The sequence below is a fragment of the Anas acuta genome, chromosome 1 (assembly GCF_963932015.1).
Source record: "Anas acuta chromosome 1, bAnaAcu1.1, whole genome shotgun sequence".
In the NCBI taxonomy this organism is placed as follows: Eukaryota; Metazoa; Chordata; class Aves; order Anseriformes; family Anatidae; genus Anas; species Anas acuta.
The window spans coordinates 83,529,021-83,549,199 of record NC_088979.1 but is presented as its reverse complement, the minus strand read 5'-3'; the positions used below and the strand labels follow the sequence as shown (position 1 = coordinate 83,549,199).

The 20,179-nt window shown below is 36.6% G+C and overlaps 2 protein-coding genes across 10 annotated transcripts in view; one reads left to right on the top strand and one right to left on the bottom strand.

The window, feature by feature from the left end:
- Positions 1–20,179, bottom strand: part of CASK (calcium/calmodulin dependent serine protein kinase) — a 213,819-nt gene that overhangs the window by 100,965 nt on the left and 92,675 nt on the right. For all 7 annotated transcript variants that reach the window (XM_068685966.1, XM_068685980.1, XM_068685990.1 and 4 more), the window contains exons 4-5: positions 17,995–18,072; positions 15,758–15,830 (exon numbers count right to left, since the gene is read on the bottom strand). In XM_068685966.1, coding sequence (XP_068542067.1) covers positions 15,758–15,830; positions 17,995–18,072 — 151 coding nt within the window. The remainder of the gene's footprint in view (positions 1–15,757; positions 15,831–17,994; positions 18,073–20,179) is intronic.
- Positions 6,402–9,617, top strand: GPR82 (G protein-coupled receptor 82). Of its 3 annotated transcripts, none has more exons than XM_068686170.1 (3): positions 6,402–6,649; positions 7,117–7,185; positions 8,339–9,617. In XM_068686170.1, the coding sequence occupies exon 3, from the start codon at positions 8,372–8,374 to the stop codon at positions 9,353–9,355; it is 984 nt and encodes a 327-aa protein (XP_068542271.1). In that variant the 5' UTR covers positions 6,402–6,649; positions 7,117–7,185; positions 8,339–8,371; the 3' UTR covers positions 9,356–9,617. The 3 variants fall into 3 exon arrangements, with proteins under 3 accessions (XP_068542271.1, XP_068542269.1, XP_068542258.1); XM_068686168.1 differs by having other exon boundaries at positions 7,090–7,185; XM_068686157.1 differs by lacking the exon at positions 6,402–6,649 and having other exon boundaries at positions 6,869–7,185.

Here is a 20,179-nt window from a genome sequence, read left to right as displayed (position 1 = left end):
CACTGATTAAGAGGGTTCTACATGACAGCCATTCTCTACAGATTACAGAGAAGGAGCACTACATAAGCCACATGCATTATTAACAGATGTTTTTACAGAAATAAATAAAAACTTAGAAGAAATACTGAGTAACGCTTTCCTAGGACCACATGCCACAAACTACGAGGTTTCAAAAGCATTTCAATAGACGATCATCTATCGCTTTCATTAGCCACTGCACACGAGTAATGAAAAACAAATGTTACCCAAATATTTGAGAGATTTCAGGAGGTATAGTTTAGTTGTTTGCATTGGGCCAAGCCATAGCACCAACAAATAAAGTTAGTCAAACCTGGGTGTATAAGATACCCAGGGAAAAGTGACGAGATTTGTTTGATGGAAGTCATGCACCAGAAAATCAGTTACAGAGGTGCTGTTAGAGAGGAGCTAGCAGAGGAGCTCTCTGAGGAGCTGAGAAACTCTGGGATAAAGGCGATACAATGTAAGTGGACTCTAGCAAGATCACTTACTAAAGGGTCAAAAGAAACCTGGTATGTTAGATGTTAATTCTTGCTTTGGAACTCGTTGAAATTTGGAAATAAAGCTTAAAAAGTAGATAGCTTTTTTCTTTGTGACATTCCTCAAGAATATGCAAATGGATAAATTTACAAATACGTTGAATACAATCTGGAATGAGTGACAGTAAGGAGGTGACAAAGTTTTCAAACAATATACAGTTATTAAGAGTAGCCAACCCTAAAAAAAGGGGCAAGACATCAACTCTCTGCACAACAGCAATATAACAGCAGAGACATTGTTAAAATTAGGAGCAAAAAAATGAGAAGTCATCACTGTGATATTGCATAATTTGTATGATACAGATTCTATTCAGAATACATTAAATAAAATCAACTCTTTGGCTCAGAAATGGAAACCTGAAAGAGGGCACAATAAGTTTGTAATGCCAGTTATGGCATGGAAGAGGGGAAATGTGAAGTATGATATGCTCCTTGTCTGAGTCCTGATATCAAGAGAGCAGCAGTTAGAAGAACAAAAACAAAACAAAAGAAACAAAAAAACAACAAACGGACAAGTGAAATTACTTCATTTTAGATTTCCACGACTGTGTAAATTCAAGACCTTCAAGATGTTAAAGGTCTGATGGTTTAGACTGGCTCAGAAAGAGATCTGAAACTAGACAGTACTGTCATGTAGGAAACAATGACTACTGCATCAAAAGCAAAGGCAGGTACTTTTGCTATGTTTTAATATTTATTTATTTATTTTTCTTGAAATCAGTTTTCCCAACTTATGAGGGCAAAATGTCGGGTGCTGCAAACGGATATTACTGAAGAGCAAACAGCCTAAAGCTCTTGAGAGGTCTGCTGAAAATTACACCATGAAATTTCAAGTGACCATGTAATTAGTCACTTCAGTAGTGTTGTACTGTTTGTTACGTCTTGTCTTAGCAACGCTACCTAAGTGGTATGAGGGCCAACTTGCAGTAATTACTTGCTAAGTAATTCAGATCCCACTTTTTTTTTTTTTCTTTTACTTCCTAGCAGCAAACACAATTGTGATGCTGTATTTATACAATACATGTTATAATCTCAGAATAGCATGCAGGTTTCGGTGGCATTTCTGTAAGACATGATAAGCACTGCTACAAATTGCAAGACAGTCAGTTTACACCAATTTACAGATTCGCTTATGTATCATAGAAAACTCTGGTATTATTCCTTCAGTTATGTTCTTCTTTCTGTAAATACACACTAACTCAACACGTTTCCATAGTACCCATATGAACTTTATTTTCCTTCTTTATTCAAAATTAGAAATACCCAAATTTCAGCCAGTAAACAAAAATGCCACCCTTTTTAACATGTAAAAAGGAGTTCATATTCTTCATTAGAAGAAATACTAATTACATATATAAAGAAAATGCATATAAAGCATACATGCCAGCTAGTCACTTTTATAGTTTTTAGATTTGACAAATGTATTAATAGCTACATTCTCATACACATATTCCTTAAAATAAATGGGAAAAATAAGCCAAGAAACAAAGCTGTTTCCCAGAAACAAGGTTGTAAATTGAACTATAAGCATATCCAAATGTACCTGGTTTGCGTAACCAACTTTTGTTTCTACGCTGAAATTCACTGTTATTACCCTTTTAACCTGCAAACCATTATTTTTCACAAGGGAACGAAATTACCACTTATAACCCAACATGGAAAATTTTAATTCAACAACTTTCACAACATCAGTCAATGAAAGCATAAGAGAGAAGTGCAACTTACACCACTGACGAATAAGCAAGAGTCATTATTATTCCCCAAAATGGAAAATTCACATGTGGACACCTTAGTTTTATGCTCTCTCTGAAAGTGCATACAGAATCTGGGGGACAGGAGGGAGCTGTACACAGTACAACAGTACAAATAAAGCATAGAAAGAAAAAGAAACCACTGATAATATCCTAGCAATCCAAAATGTATTTTCAACATATTCTCTGTAGGGCTGGGAATCTTTTGCCAGCCTTTTTTCCATGCCTTACACAAATTCCCAATTACTGAGGGTACCCTAGTGAGGGAATCCAAGAAAACAGGGAAAGCACTACAAAGCTGTTACCATTCAGTGTTTAGAGATGCAATAGGTAGGAAAAATCCTTAGTACAAAAGTTGTTCACAGACAGCACAAGGGTGGGAATAGCTGGGAGTAAGGGATGATGCTGCAAAAAGCCTTTACAGACAGACTCCACAGTTAGAGTGGTAAATATAGATGTAAGTACATGAATGGTAGAGAAATGTCCGATCGTGTATCACACTACTTCAAAATGAGAAACAAAATGAGGAAGAAAAGAAAATCAGTGTTTATTTCTAAGTTTATATTTTAATGAACTGAATCAATTACTTAAAATATATCAGAACAGTATAATTTGCTACATGATGCCTTCAGAAGTTATCTTGCTTTTGTCTGTAAATGATGAGTCCTGGTTCCTTTAATTTTGCATACAGAGGGACAGACTGCACACCTTTGATCTTATCAAAAAGCAAGGCCAGCTGTTACAGAGAACTCTCTAAGCACAGATATAGATGACCATGTGCTTTTAAAAGAAAAATATACTCCCTCTTCCTCCCACAAAAACTCCCACTAGGTAAAGATGCTAACATATGGTCAACAACACATTGAAAGCTTCATAAGAAGACTTTTGCCAAGGGGCCTGGGAATGTTCTTTATCAGCAAGGAATTCCTTTTGTAGACAAAGCTCCCCAGTTTAGAGCCAGAAGAATCTATCTATCGGTATTTGAATACCAATTTCACCTTTATTACCATATTTCAGGCTTTCATTTTTTGCTTGGTTACTTTTGCATTTCCTCAAAAGCTTAAGAACCACCTGAGAAAGCCAAAATGCTCTTACATACAAACATCTAACTTGAAAAATACAAATTACAGTATGGTAAAAACAAAACAAAACAAAACAACAACAAAACACAAAACAAAACCCAAAACAACAGAGAAAGCTACCTACTTGACTACAACAATCATTAAAATTATCATGTTAAGAACTGATTTTGGAAGTTAAAAATAAGAATTATCATGACCAATATGCAGTCACTGCTTTTTAAAAATCAAATATCGTAAAGGAGACCTCTGGAGGCCACAAAAAGAATTTCACCAGTGGAAAAAAAAAAATCAAGGTTTTTAGCATTGAAGTCCTGAAGTCTAAACATTTTAGAAGATGATTTTTATTGGCAATATCAACTTCAAGTTAAGTTTCCCAGCTTAAAGACATTGTTTAGTTTGTGTTTTCTGTATGTAAAACAACTACCTAGAGAGCTGTGAAACACTTAACCTTGCATATTGTGACAACCAAATGATCAGATGTATGGGTGCAATATAACCCAATGTCTATATCACTAAGGATGCTAGAAATACTACAAAGTAGTAGTTGCTAGAAATGTGCAACTTATATTGCATGCACTTGTAGCTCATCAAACAACATAAGAATACTCATTCTTATCTATTTTGCTGAACTGCAAGGGCAGTTCTAAAGCTGATGAAAATAAATCATTAATGAGTAGCAACAGGAGACAGTCTAACAGAGATCTAACTCAGACCCACCAAATATTTTATATCCACTGATTCAGTACAGTGCTTGATTCAAGTAAAGTAGATTTAAAAATGAACTTAGAGGACTTCACTTTGATCAGGATTTCTCACAATATAAAGTACATATACTGACTTAGAGCTAAAATCCTCATCATATCAAGTCAGAAGGGCTGGACACACACCGGGTCATGCCGTCAAGGAGAGCTGATGAACAGGCAAGGAGGAACCATGGTGGTCTGCACCAACTCTCCTGATCTAGATGTCTAATTAAAAACGGATACCATGTAGTGCTTTTGTCCTACAGTTTATGCAGTCAATAAACTTTCAATTTTAATGTTTAATTAAAAACAAACACACAAAACAAAATACAACCCTCCAAAACCCAACAATGCAATAAAACTAAGTACCAAAAGTCAAAGTTCTAAGCAAGCTACTCGGTAAATTATATTTTGGAAAGGAAACATGGATTGCTCACATAGTAGTCAATGCATCTTAGAGACTTATCCTAGTATTAAAGCCACCCAATAGATCAAATTCCAAGTACATGAAATTATACTTCAAGTTAAAGGCTGCTGCATGTTTGATGTATGCTATACATTTATTTGGGATGATTCATTCTTAGCATTCATAGTGGACCCATTTAGAGGCACCCACCTTTCTGTGCCCTATACTAGCAGTTGCCTTCCATCCATCAAGCTTTAGAGACTGAGTGCATTTCTTGGGCCTTTCATGGCACAGAGAGAGCTGGGACTGCTACAGGAGCCAAGGGTAACTGGGCTGCTGCCTTATTCCATCCGATGAGGAGCAGCTGCTGCCAATCTACTCTATATCCTGCTGTACAGCAGGAACAGTTCTCCATCTAGGTTGTGACAGGCACAAGGAGATGAGGTTAATTGGGCTGTCTTCTACCATCTTGAGAATATAGACAGGAGAGGCAGCAGACAAGTGGTTTGCATGTGGATCACTCTGTCATATATGGTTGTACTAAATAACAAGAGTTAGGTACGAGTTATAAATGGCTAAATGAAATAACTTTCCTCACTGTGAATTTCCTTGTCTTTGCAGTTTTGAGCCACAAAAAAGGTTTTCTGCAAACAGCACTAAAAGGCAACATATATTGCTTACTGGCATATAAAATCCAGTAAGAAGTTCAAATTGTAAGTAACCATGGTTTAAGAGTGCTGAAAATATAAATAATTGAGGTGAAGAAAGTAATTGAAGACCATTATGAAGAACTTAACGAGTGAATTGCATAAGAGATGCACATGGACTGTTTGAGTATCATCAAATGTATTGTAGATAAAATAAACCATTTATAGGTTAGATGGATGGAAATAGTCCACTAAAAGAATGAGGAAGGTGCTTACAGTTTTGAACTAATGACATACTTCTGGTGTTTTTTGTTGTTGCTGTTTTGTTGTTGTTGTTGTTGTTGTTTTTCTTTTTACTTACAATATCCCATTCCTTTGTTGCCCATCTCACTAACCAGTTGCAAAATGAAGTCTGATAGACTGTAATTCACTGTATTAATCTGTTATCATACAATAGATCAGTAAAAAAAGTATCATTATCTCTTCGCATAGCAAGAATTATGAGCACTGAATTAAAAATACTACAGGCTACTGGTAATAACCAACTGAGTAATAATAAAAAAACTGCTAACTTTGGGCAACCGCACCTTTTGGCATCTGACCACGGTTTCCCCCTAGCACATTTTCAGTATATCTATTCTTGTGTCTAAAACTGGATGGAATACCACAAAAACAAGGACTTCTAAGACTGCTTAAGAGACTATTAGATATTTAATTAATACAAGAACCTTTCTATTAAAACAAATTTTTAACACAATTATATATTCAAAAGTTGAAAGAAAAGGTAAAACTAAGCTTAACAGGAACAAAAATTAAAATATGCATGCAAACTAATTACAGCATTATGAACTAATTACTAGTATTTCTCAGCAAGTTCCCCTCACTTAAATTTAATCTTAAACGAGATCAATTTTTTAGTATAAATAAAAGGCCAGAATACATGTCCATCATTTTAGAACAACAACAAAAAACTGAACAATTAAATCCATAGTAGATCACTAAAGTGGATTATTGGATTCTTACAGTGGGTGCTTATATGCGAAGCAAAGCAAACACAACAAGAACCTTAGTAAAACTACAGAAGTTTTTTTATGGTATCTCCTCTGTTCTCATAGAGGAACTTATTTAAGGCTTTTGAAAACTTGTATCTGACGACCACAGATGTATCAGAAAGAAGGAAATTCAGTCTCGAGCTCCGAAGAGCTAAGCGGAGTTTGACTCATCTGTGATCAACACTCTTCTTCCGGAGGAGGGAAAACATCCTTTGTAGCCTTCTGGGTGGTTTCTGTAAAACACCAGTTCTTGGACACAATCTGAGTTGGTTTTCCTGAATGATTAGTAAGCCTAGAACACATCAGCTGTTAACTGCTCCCACAGAATCCAGCATGTGACTAGACAGAAGTGATCTGTTCATTTGGTCACTGGCATGAGGATATGACATGGATACACTCTTATTACTGCAGGTGGGTTTCAGGAACAGAGTCAGCTTCATGAAAACTCTTGGAACTGAAAAACAGTTAAACTGCACTGAAAATAAGTTCTCACGCATAAAATATCAACTTTTCTTTTTCATTCTGGGAAGTGGGCAGTCTTAAAAGAGCATGACTGTAACAATTCCTCCACCCCCCAAAGGAGGAAAGAACCATATAAAGTATTTTAAGGTATTTCTGTGCCATAGCTACATGGCCAAAGGACTGTTACAATCATTCTTCCACTCTTCTCTATTTCATTCGTTTTAATTCTCTAATGGAGCTGTATCCTGACCTAACTGCAAAGACTTTTTTTCGACAGACATTTTTGGTTTGAACTTTAAAAGCCTAGCTGACTTCTGACACTGCCAAAGAAAAGTGCACATTCTGAAAACCTATGTCACGAAGACATTTTTCGTAACTCTATTTTCCAGAATTAAGTATCATCCTTCTCACTGCAGCAGCGGAGATAAAAAGGACGTAAGACAAAATTCCCTCTCTCCAAAGGAAGGTGCCTGCAGCTTGCATAGGTAAGCTTAAAAGTGCTACTTCTTTGTTTCACCAGATAAAATCTGTGTGTTCACACAAAAATGGTCATTAGATTTCTAAATAACTGAATCCAACAATTACTTTAAGAATTTAACTCATTGCAATAAAATAATTTAATACGATTTGGTTCAATGATTGATGCGGGACTTAGGCAAAAATGCAACAGCTACAAAAAAACTTGGTTTAACTTGCAAGTTGTCAAACATGACCTATGGCATAATTTTTAAATATGACTTTTACAACTTCTTGTTATTTATCTATCTATCATCTTGGTGTATAGGTGTTCTATCATAGTTACACGGAATATTCTTTGGTATTTGCTTATAGATGTTTCAAAAAAAAATTACTCTCAACTTGTAAGTTTGAAATCTGCTTTTTTTTCCATATGCTTTTGTATGGAATAATAGCTAAGTTGGATAAACTTCACTAAACTTGTGAATGAGAGAATCTCTCTTCACTACAGGTTAGTAAGTGAAAGGCACATTTTTATGTGCTATAATTGTACAGAACTTTAAACACCAATTAGATTTGATTTCTTACAGTCTGGAAATTGAGAATAAATTGAAAAGTGAACTTGGAAATACATCATTTTTCAGCAACTGTTTCATATGTTCATGACTAAATCATTCATGCCAAATGTGTATCTCTAAGATTAGATCTCTAAACAAAGTAACATTAGATACTGATAAGAGTACAAAATAAATGCACCCAGACAGGTCCCAGAATCATGTACAGTTTAATTCTTACTTAAACAGAGGTACAGGATACTCCTCTGCATTTCTGCAATTACAGTAATGCTTTGCATTTCTTTTGCTTATTTAACTTAAAATAGTCTAGAAGTGGTTTCCAAAGTAGGTTACAGATGTTCTAGGAGATTTAGAAATACACCAAGACCACATAAGTTATTGTCAGACCCTAGCTTAAACCTTCTACTTCCTCATTTATTTTATTAGATTCTATGCACATAAAGTCTTTGTTTTTGACATAAGCTAACACTATTTTTCCTTCACAATTTCTGTCAAAGATAGGAAGTAGTAACACTGAAAAGCAAGAAGAGTTAAAATAAGATAATAATAATAAAAAAAGATGCTAGATATACATTACAGAGGAATAATTTCTCTAATTGTGTTTCAGCTTTCACCATTTATGCAAGAAGACTCGGCATAAATGACAAATTCAACATGTGTTCTCCGGCCATCATTAGCTACTACTGTAGCTCTACCCATCATCTACTCTTTCTTATTTACAACTGGTGGTGTTGGAAATACTCTCGCTGCCTGCGTATTTTTAAGGCAAACACTCAGAAGAAGAACACAGTACATTTATCTGGTAAATCTTGTCACTGCAAATTTGCTCATATGCAGTGCTATGCCTTTCCTGGCTGCCTATTTTGCAAATGCGCATAAGTGGACATATGACTCTGGAATATGCAGGGTAGCGTACCACCTTGGAACTACCATTACGCATGTCTGTATGTATGTTACAATTATAATTTTATGTACGATTGCTTTGAGTCAGTATGCAACACTGAAGAAAAATAATGATGCACAACAATCTCAAGCAGTTAAGGAGAACTTCAGAAAGCGTGTACTTATAAAGTTCTGTCAGCCAAAATTTGCTAAATATTTTTCTGTCTTTATATGGCTTATTGTAATGTGCATAACGGTAGCAACTATAATATATGATGCCCAGGAAAGGCCTAAGGAAGCATTACACATATGTTATAACACGAGGGTAGAAGCTGGTGAATTTACTGCAAAGATTGCAGCGTCTTTTGTTACAGCTTGTTTTTTTCTATTGTTTTTAACAGTTTTGTTGTCATACTATTCTCTTACCAGGCATCTGAGTAAAATACAAAAAACCACTTGCATTGGACAAAAACATCTGATATACAGAACAGTGAAAAGAAACATTCTTGTGATCCAGATAATTTTAACTGTCTGCTTTCTTCCATATCATGTTTTTAGACCAATTTTTTATGTACTGCTTCTAGATGAAGACTGTTCAAAGCTAAACTATATAGTGGAAATTAAAAATTTCCTTGCTTGTCTTGCTGTTTCTAGGAGTAGTGTAGACCCAGCTATAACCCTTCTACTAGATAGAACATTAAAGAAAAGTCTGTATGACCTGTTTAAAAAATCCACACCTTAACACCACCAACATAAACCTGGTACTTTCACTGAAAAGATCCCCTGCAATGTGATGTAATGTGGAAAGAATTTAGTAAAACTGAACTAACAGTAAACTCATTTTGACTCCTATAATCAGACTTTTACATGAAATGGTAAATATTTAAATAAAATGACAACATATTGCATGTATATATTTTTTAATATGATCTTGTTTGCTACATCAACATTAGCCATAATAAATCCTAACTCTATATCCAAATGAATCCAAGTAATTCATACAATGAGCTGTGTACTGCCACTTTATCCATGCAAAGCAAAAGACAATTATGTCTGAGCTATGGACAGTGTTTTCTACCTAAATGATCAAAGAAGATGGCAGAAACCAGTCTGAGACTGAAGACATAATTCTCTTCTGTAACCAATATTCCCATGTTTTGGACATGGGCTTTCTTTATGGAAAAGAACAAAGCATAGATGTTTTCTCTGGAGTGGGGAGATCATATAACAAAGGCTTAAGGAAGCAGGCACAGAGAACTACAAAACACATTCAAGACTGACATGTGGTTTTTTGCTCACGAGTATATGGGTAGAAGGCTGATTCCTCCCTTCCCCCCACCCCTGGGAATGCATTTTTTATTCTAGCCTTCACAGGAAATCTCACAGTTAAGAATTAATTAATCACTCTGCTCTGGTATTTGCTATCATGGGCTCAGAGTGTCATTGCAATGACATTTGCAACAGGGTGATTCTGAAGAAAAAGGCTGGATGATGACTGCTAACTTACAGGGGTGAAATATCCACAGAAGACAACTCTGGTGGCTTAGGATTTAGTGTTTGAGACAAATGAGTTTTATATGTGCTCTGTAGCTTGGACAGGAACTGTTTTTCTTGGAGTCCTATCCATGGCAGCTATGTTTAATAGCTGAGGCACTGGCTTCCTTATTGGTGTGTAGCCTGCGTAGCCTTTGAGTGCTCAGGACACTGTACTGTGCTGCTTTCACCTAGGATAGAGTTAACTTTCTTAAATAGTATCTGGTGTGGTGCTGGGTTTGGATTTGTGATGAAAATAATGTTGACAACACACCAGTGTTTTAGTTGCAGAGCAGCCCTTGCACAGAGCCAAGGCCTTTTCTGCTTTTTGTGCTGCTCTGCCAGCCAGGAGGAGGCTGGGGGTGCCCAAGGAGCTGGGAGGGGACACAGCCAGGACAGCTGCCCCAAACTGGCCAGAGGGATGTCCCATCCCACGTGGCATCATGCTTAACAGTCGAACTGAGAGGGAGCTGGAGGAGCTGCCACCGCTCAAGGACTGGCTGGGCATCAGTCAGCAGGTTTGAACAACTGCATTACGCATCACTTAAAAAATAAAATAAAATTATTCTCCCCTATTACTCCCCCCTTATTGAACGGTCTTTTTTTCAGCCCATGAGTACTTGCACTTTTAACTACTTTGGGAGTAAATAAACAAACACAGAATTTCCATACTCCTAGTCTAATCTTGTGAGGCAATTTCTATAGTCTATTTAGAAACGCATACATGCTTATTATTTACTGGTATACAAAATACATGCAATAATGAACATTTAAGGACGATGAACCGTACAAAAGGAGTGCAAAACAGGAATGGTTTTGATTTTTTTTTTTTGGATGTAGAAGTTAGACTAGCATGATGACTTATCTAGGTTTTTCAGTTATTTTTAACAATATCTGTAGAAGACACTTCAGATTACATAATACTTATCCCTTGTACAGTCTTCTCTGCAACTGAGATCAAGATGAGTTGTCCACTGACTGCAGAAAGAGCAGAAAGTGTTACAGAATACTAGCTGTTCTGAGAAGTTTGATCACCCACGCCAAGGTGAAAAATCACTCACTCCAAACTACCCTACCCTGAGCTCTGTAACAGGAACACTAAACTGACCCCAAATTAGCATACACAAAATATCAGACCTTCTCTCGAAGACACCCCAAGAATTTATATCATTGGACACCTGCTTTGTATTCTGCAGAAGTACAATAAAGAGGCAAGTGAAAAAGACAGAATCTCAGGAATGTAGTATTTTATTAATATAACGTTACTTGTGAGAACAGAATTCATTGTTTCTTTAACACCATTCCCACAGCATGTTTAGCAGATGACTTACAGAAAAACCTCAAGCAGGCAGCTTCAGGGTCTAACTCTTCAAAATGCTATAGGAAACAGTTCTTGAGCAAAAGAATTTGGTTTGTGTGGGTGCGCATTGCACTGCACAACTGATGGCAAGATGCCCCAGTTCAGGTCTCAACTAAGCAGTTTAAGTCTGCGTGACAGCACAGTGTTGCTTAGATTACCGTGTTTTGATCAGTGGTGGCTATGTCTGCATGAGCAAAACAGTCTAATGTCAATGGACTTTTATTTTTTGCACAGGCCCCTAAGAAGAACCTGCAACTTCCGTCCTTCCTTAAATACATTCTTATGGTGAATGCACTTCTCAGGCTATCTCAGCAGGGCGCCTGAAGATATAATTCTCAGTACAGAGTTATTTTGTGGCTTAAGTAACTCTTCTCTGCTTTTCTAGTCACAGTCACTTGTTCCCTAGTGCTGATGTTACCAAAAAGGCCAGAAAATGGATGAAATTTTGGGAACTACTAAGCAAACGTAACTTTGTGGTAGATTAGTAGTAAGAACCCATTCCACCAATTCTACACACTACCAAAAAATGATACATATTTTTAATTTTTTCCTATGGAGCCTGTTTAAGATGACGTCTCCTTTACATTTCTGAATTGCATCAATGTCAATTTATCTTATTTTAAACAGTAGAAAAGCTTTTGTGCAGTACAGGCAATATGAGAAACTGCAAATTGAGTAATATATTGGTCTAGCATTTGATAGAATAGTTCACGGAGGAAAACCCCTCCAAAAAAAAGAAAGGCATGAGGGAAAGGCAGAGAAGTACTTCAGCAAAACACAGCTCGTGCTAAACTTCATGCAATGCTTAGACATCCTGGTGCTAACTCAGAAATTAGTAGGTGACTTGTGAATTATATAATCAAAAAGAAAATAATTCATTTCCATAGCAAGGAATACAAAATCCTACAACAAACATGCACAACAGACACTTTGCAAAGCAGTTTAAAAGACAACAAGTGTCTGCCTCCTTTCTGGTTAACCCATTCATATGTGCTGCTTGGGTGGCCAGCTCATCAATCAGAAGATCCCCCTTTTCTGAATGGCTGGGTAAGTGACCAGAATAAACAAACTTCCTGAGAAGTTACCCTCTATGTAGCTGTTGAGCTCTGCAGCAGGCCAAGCAGTATAAATTCTCAGCAAGCAGCACTTCTCAGCAAAACTGCTTCTGAAAACCCAGCAGCCAGATAGCAGTATGCTAGGAAAAGGACAAACAAAGCAAAGAAAGGGCGACTCTGAGATGGGAAGCATGTGTACAGAAAGGGACATACTCATGGGGAAAAAGAACACAGTTGGAAGAAATGCTGAGGAAAAATATTGTGTATTTTATTCTTGGAGCCCCATAGCTTCTGCACTGAATTGTTGGAAACTAGTATTCATACCTACTGAGAGATCTATAATAAAAATATTGGAGGTCTGACAATAAACTTGCCTGATTTCAGCTGTGTACCAATGGTTTTACCATACATATCCTACATACATAGACAAGCACTCAAACTACATGGAAATCACATAACATAGTGGGAACATTTGATGTGAATCATATTCAACTACTTACAACAAACCCGCCCCTTTTTAAAATTGTAATTATTAAAATAATTGTACAGCATAGAACTTCAGTCCATTGATCAGTGATATCCCTTGTAAATAGAAGTTAGAGATTTACTATTTATTTTTCTTTTTCTTGAAGAAAGTTTCCAATCATAATTAGTGTGCAATATTGACAGCTCAAGAGAAAGTGTCTGACTTCAATGACAAATGGTGCTCAAACTCTTGCATGTATTTTTTTGAATTTTAAAATACATAAAATATTTTAAAAAAGACAGGCATCTCACTTCACAGGCACATTCCTCCCATTCCACTCTTTTGTTCTTTTGCATAAAGATAATTCTGTATCCAAACTATTATATAGTAATATTTTGTATTGGAAAAAAACACCATTTCAACATGGTTACTTTCTGTAGCCATCTTTTGGGTGTTTCTGTATCAAGGTTCTGAAAGAATAAAAGGAATGACTGAGTCCTAGCATTTGAATTTTCTGCTTTACTTATATATGATGCAACCTCCAAGCAGTGAAAGAATGCAGGAACACATGATCTGAAGGGGAAGCAAAGGTCATGGATTATAAAGGCTTTAAGTTACACTAGAGGAGGGCAAATGATACAAGGAAACTCAAGAAATTCCTGGTCTCACAGAGAAAGGTGATTAAGAAAACTACAGGAAGGAAATTAAGGGAATCAAAGTCCACCTTGTGAAAGTTTTCATATTTTGATTCTGGTGAAGGAGGTGAGGTTGGAACATATGTGAGTTTATCAAAGGCTGCAGTTGGCTTTGGTAGATCTTGTCACTTACAAAAGACAGGTGAAGTTTCTGTCATCAGACCACAGCAGAGTGAAGTATTCCTAACCTAACTCCTCCTAATCCCTCGAGAACTAAGTGAGAACAAAAATGCCCCAAAGACACCTAATTCTAACAATAGGGACTACAAGGTACAAATCTTCTGGTGCACCAGATCTGCTAAATGCAGAATGCCTTTTTAAACTGCAAAAGATGTTTTCATTCACAGAAAAGAGGAAGAAAATGCAGAATGATTACGTCAACATAATGGATTTTTGTTCACTTTCATTCACTCCAACAACTTGGAAATTATTCATTTGCCCTACTTCCTTTCAAAACACTGTCTACAGTGACATCTAGAGCTGAGATATTGCAGTTAACTTAATATTGCATGCCCAAGCTTTGTCGTTATAGTACTTTTGCACAGCTTTTGCTAGGATTAAACATTGTTTAACGTGGTTTAGCATAATTTAGACAACAGATTAAAAAACTCTTACTCAATCATGTAACTGAACAATTCTACTTCTAAGGATAGCATTTAATAAAAACAGCGATTTTCAAGTTTTTAGAATATGGACAAGCTGTACAATACACTCACATTTTACAGCTTTAACAGCTTTCATATTTAATTTCAAGGAATGAGGCCCTTGAAATTAAAATATGTTTTGTACAAACATGTTCCAAGAAGAACACATACAGCTTTCAGGAAGACAAAGCAACATAAAGACAGTGTCCATACTAAAATTTTCATGTGGTACCAAACCCAAGCAACAAGAACAATACAGAATCTTCACAACAGAACACAATCAGATATTCTACCAGCAATTAGGAGGACATCTTTGGAACTTGCTGTAAGAAATGACTTTTAGAATATCAAACTTAAAAAATAAAATAAAACAAAATCCTATTAAATAGAATAATTTCCCTGGTTGTCGAGGGTAAGGAAAAAGAGACCGGTGAAAGGTCTGCAGTGTCTGTGCATGCAAGACCAAATGTGTGCTTAAGTAAAAAAGTTCTGTGTCCACACTCTTTTCCCTCACAGATCACCCTGTAAGTGTTTGAAACACAGCACACCCTCTCCCAATCTGCTTTATTCACTAGAACACAAGATTCACTTTGCAAACCACGCCATCAGAGCTCATTACAATTTTCATTAATTCCTATAGCATTTGACACGGTTTAGATAAAAACAAACCCTTAGAGAAGACAACTTGGAACAGTTATCTAAGACAATGAAATTAAGAAAGAATATGTATTCAAATTGAAGAGAGACAAAAACATTTGGGTTAAAACTCCCAGTTACTTACACTACAGTACTTTGAGATAAGCTAGTTCCACAAATAAACACAGAATTTCACCAACTCAAAACCAGAATGTATATACATTGTTTTTAAAGACCATATTACTCCTCTGAAACTTTTTCATAGTAGAAAAGCTTTCATAGTAATAAATGTTCAAGACTGTTTGCAAAAAGTTGATAGTGCCACAATATTGTTGCATTTAAAGATGCACATCTTGAGTTTTACTCTAAGTGAATACTATCATTGTGCTGTCAAAATGATGTAATTAATCTACTAATTCCAGTTTAATTTATGCAATTAATTTTTACACACCTTTTCCTAACAACAAAATAAATACAAGAAGCTTTTATATGAATATTCAAGAATTAGAAATCAAACTGACTTTTAAAGTAATTTGCAATCAAATGCATAGCTAATTGGTGAATAAAGACTTCCTTAATGTTCTATATTGATGGAATTAGAGACATTTTAATTTCATGACACAGTAAAAGTAAACACATGCTCAGCAAATAACTTCCTTTTGTACAGCTCCCCCCTTCTTCTAAGTTGCAAAAATAATCAAAATGTAACAGTTTGCATTAATGCAGTGAGGGAAAAAAAAACACCCACACCTTACCTTCACATCTCTGTGAATTATATTATTATCATGACAGTAACGTAGAGCTTCCAATATCTGTCTCATGTAATGACTGTAAAAACAAAGACAGCGTACATGACAAACCTGCAGGAAAAATTATTGTACAAGTATAACAAACTAACTTTAAAGAGTCTAGCCATATAAAAATAATCAACCAACTTAACTGTATACAGAATTTAGTAGAAAGTATGTTTAATGAATAATACAATCTAAAGTTGGAGGATTTTTCTGATTGAAGCCAAGTGACAAATGAGGAAAGAAAAATATACATTTTCAATTACATACAGATTTCAAATGTTCAACAATTGTGTTTCAGATGATGAAGGATTCAGGATCCTTTTTTTTTTAAAAAAAAATAACAAAACCTTGAAAGGAAAAAAAGTGGTATCAGTGCCTGATTTGAAAGAGATGGAACCAAGATCTGAACTTGCCTGAAGCGGACTGAAGACTATCTTTTTTTTTTTCCCCTGGAAGGGAGACTGAACTTTGAAGAAGGTTGCTCAGAGGTTGTCAACCCTCTATCCTTGGAGATATTCATAACCCAACTGGACATGACCCAGAGCTACCTACTCTAGTTGACCTTGAGTTTAGCAGAGTGGCTGAAGTGGATAATCTCCAGAGGTCCCTTCCAACCTCAAGTCTGTGATCAGATTGGTTTTAGGATGTAAAAGATTTCAATAACACATTTTATATGCTTGGTGTAAAAACCAGAAACCTTCTTCCTTTTTGACTCTCTGAAAAAGTTAAACATGATGTCTGACTTGATGTTAATTTGTTGTGTACATATTTCATAAAATCATGTTCTTTTGCATGCAGTACGTTTCTAGGGTACTTATAAGTTCTGAATCATTTTGATGATACTTATCATGCTATATCTCATCAATGACCTTGAGGAAACAGAATTCATCCTCACCAAGTTTTTGAATGACATCAAACTCTGTGCAGTATGCACACTGAGGGCAGAGCTGCCCTTAGAAGGACTAAGGCTAGAGGAAAGGGCCAACAGAAACCTTACAGAATTCAACTAGGACAAATTCAACATATTGCACTTGGGACAGACTAACCACTTCAAAGGTACATGCTGGATACAGGCTGCAAGTGTATTGGCTGAGTAGCAGCTCTGCTGGAAAGGGTTGATAAATGGTTGATAGTAGAATTTATGCGAGTCAGTAGTGTGCCCTGGTGCACTATCATCTTGATAGGCCCACAGCATCTTAAGCTAACTCAGCAGGAGCATAACAAACTCTTCAAGGGAAGTTCTCATTAGACTGCACCCAGACTACTGCATACAAGGGATGCTGATAAACTTGAGTGAGTTCAGCGCACACCAAAATGCACACAGGGTTACACATACCCTATGACAAGAGGCTGAGGGGAAGCAAACGTTTAGACTGGAGAAGGGGAAACTTAGGAGAGGACCTTGCAACAGTATTTCTATACCTAAGAGCAGCTATGGAGATGATGGAGCCAAGTCCATAACTGAGCCACAGTGGTAATAAATTGAAACAAGGTAGGTTCCAGCTGGTTACAAGAACACATTTTTCCCCAGGAACAACATTACACACACAAAGCATCAAGTTGCCCAGGGAGGCTGCAGAATCTCTATCCTTGAAGGCTTTCTAGAACCAACTGGACAAAGTCCTGAGCAACGTGATTCAAATGCAACGCTGACCCTGCCTTCAGCAGGAAGTTTAAATAGAGACCTCTTCCAGCCTGACTCCTATGATGCTAAATATCTACCGTGACTAGAAAAGCAAACACAGAAACTAATGAGGTTTGAGCTTAATTTTCATGCCATTAGGACATGGGGTTTTGCTGTCCTTGTGCAATTTGATACTCCTTGATCTTAGTTCATTTGGTAAGTGAGAAGCTCAAGTGACTTTATATATAAAGTGATATATAAAAAGGAAGAAGAAATGAGTCCAACTAGTACAGCCAATAAGTCACCTAATGCCATCATATGAGATCCAAAGGCAAAAAGACAGAGAATATTGGATGTGAAATACTATTTTATTCAATAATCTTATCCAAATACACAATCAGTAAATGACAAAATGCTCAGAAAGTCTTTTATTACACTAATTATTGCAATAAACATTCAGATTTGGAAACATAAATATTTACAGTATTTCTACTTTTAGCTACCAGACTGTGCAACAATATAGTCCTTTCTCTTCCATTCATGCTGTGGGAATAATTAAAATTAGAATACATACCTGGCTACAGCCTCGCTGTACACAAATCCAGCATCTGCTCTCTTCACAATTTCGAAACACAGATCTGCTCCATCCATACTGCAGGTAGAAGGAGGAAAAAAATGCTTAAGACAGATAACTAAAATCAATTACATAAAACTGCTCCAAAAAGTCTATTTATTCTACTTATGTAAATCTTATATAAAACACCCTGGATACACATACAATGCATTATTGAATAAAATGGCATTTAACATGATATGGCTTGCAACAGGTTAACCTTTTCATGTCCCTCTTGTCTGTCAAATGCTTTATTAACAAAACCAAACACTTCTTCTATTGCTTAAACAGCTCATTGAACAAGGTGGGTGAGACAGCAGAAGGCCAATGCCCTGTACAAAGCAGCTCTGGAAGTTAACAATTAAAGCATGATATTAAGTGCACTCCTAAAAGCATCACAAATGTAACTCTAAAAGATTGCAGTTACACAAATCCTTACTGAAACTGTATGTAAAATGGTGACTTTCAAAAATACTCTGAAAGTGTAATATAATCTTCCCAGTTAGCATTCTTGTAAGGATAAATAAGGAGACCAGAAGATATTGTATACCTTACAGCCTCCCTGAAAGCACCTGAAAACTGTGACGCCACACATACTATATTATTAGCTCTGGTAACTGCCTGTACTCTTTCTGATAAACTGATTTCCTACAATGGGTAGGGATAACATGCAGATTCAGGTATACTACTTTCATGGTCCTTAGACTGAAATTAGACTACCATTTCTCTAAAACCAAAGCAGCTTGATGTAGCATAAACTGTCCTCCTTTTCTTCTCCCTGTACATAATGTAGAATAGATTTATATCTTAGAATATTCAATGCTTGATGATGGGAAGGAAAGAGTAAAAAGAGTTAACACACAACAGAATCACATGTAGTTTACATCTAACATGGCACTTGCAGAAACGTCAAACGTAACATCTGTCAGTGTCAGTCTTCACACCTTTTATTTTTCCTCTCTACCAAAGACTCAAGGGAAAAAAAAAAAAAAAAAAAGAAGAAAGAAAAGGAATTCACAGGGCATCTAGAAAGCTGTCATCACCAAGGCTCTTTCTGTAAGCTATCCAGAATGTCAGCATACAATAAATTTTGCTTTTTTATACACCTGTAGCAAGTGTAAAGTTTAAGGAGACACAAGCAATGTGCAAATGCTTGAATTCCTGAATAGCTACAAAATATATCCCCATGCAAAATACACTGTTGTGTAGATAGAGTACTGGCAACTCTAAGAGAGACTGGTGACCAAATGAAATGCATATTCATTTAAGTCGGAGGAAAAAAATTCATGGCCAGTTATTTCAGGACCTGATATAGAATCACAGAACCAGAGTGTTTTGGCTTGGAAAGGCCCTTTAAAGACCACCTGGATCCACCCCCCTGCCATGGGCAGGGACACCTCCCACTGATCAGGTTGCCCAAAGCCCCATCCAGCCTGGCCTTGAGCACCTCCAGGGATGGGGCACCCACAGCTTCTCTGGGCAGCCTGTGCCAGTGCCTCACCACCCTCTGAGTAAAGAATTTCCTCCTAACCTCTAATCTAAGCCTACCCTCTCTGAGTTTAAAGCCACTACTTCTTGTCCTATCCCTATACCCTCTGTCAAACAGCCCTCCCACCTGCTTTCCTGCAGGCCCCCTTTAGGTACTGTCAGGCCGCTGTAAGGTCTCCCCAGAGCCTTCTCTTCTCTAGGCTGAACAACCCCAACTCCCTCAGTCTCTCCTCATAGGTGAGGAGCTCCAGCCCTCTGAGCATCTTCCTAGACAACAGACTCCACACATCGATTACCAATGACTGCACATTGCTGCATCAATATATTCCTCCTTATTTTTTTTTTCCTAAGCAGTTTTTCCTGCTCCATTTTTTGCTCCATTTCATAAAGCTTATCTGTATACATAGCTAAATATTACTCAGACAACACACTGTGTTGTGCTATACATGGCACCTCACAGCAGCAACAAGGCGAGGTTCAATGAGGACAACATAAATCTGGATTTAGCTAGCTCACTGAAAATAAACACCCCATATCAGCTTCCTTTTTAACCCTTCCTCCCAACAATTCAACTAATTGGGAAATGAAACTGAAACCTGAGCAATAAAAAACATATGAAGTGTACAATTAACTACTAAAATTAGTAGCTGTGATTCTA

Coding starts and splice junctions, on each gene's coding strand:
- GPR82 (XM_068686170.1), top strand. CDS start 8,372: ATGACAAATTCAACATGTGTTCTCCGGCCATCATTAGCTACTACTGTA.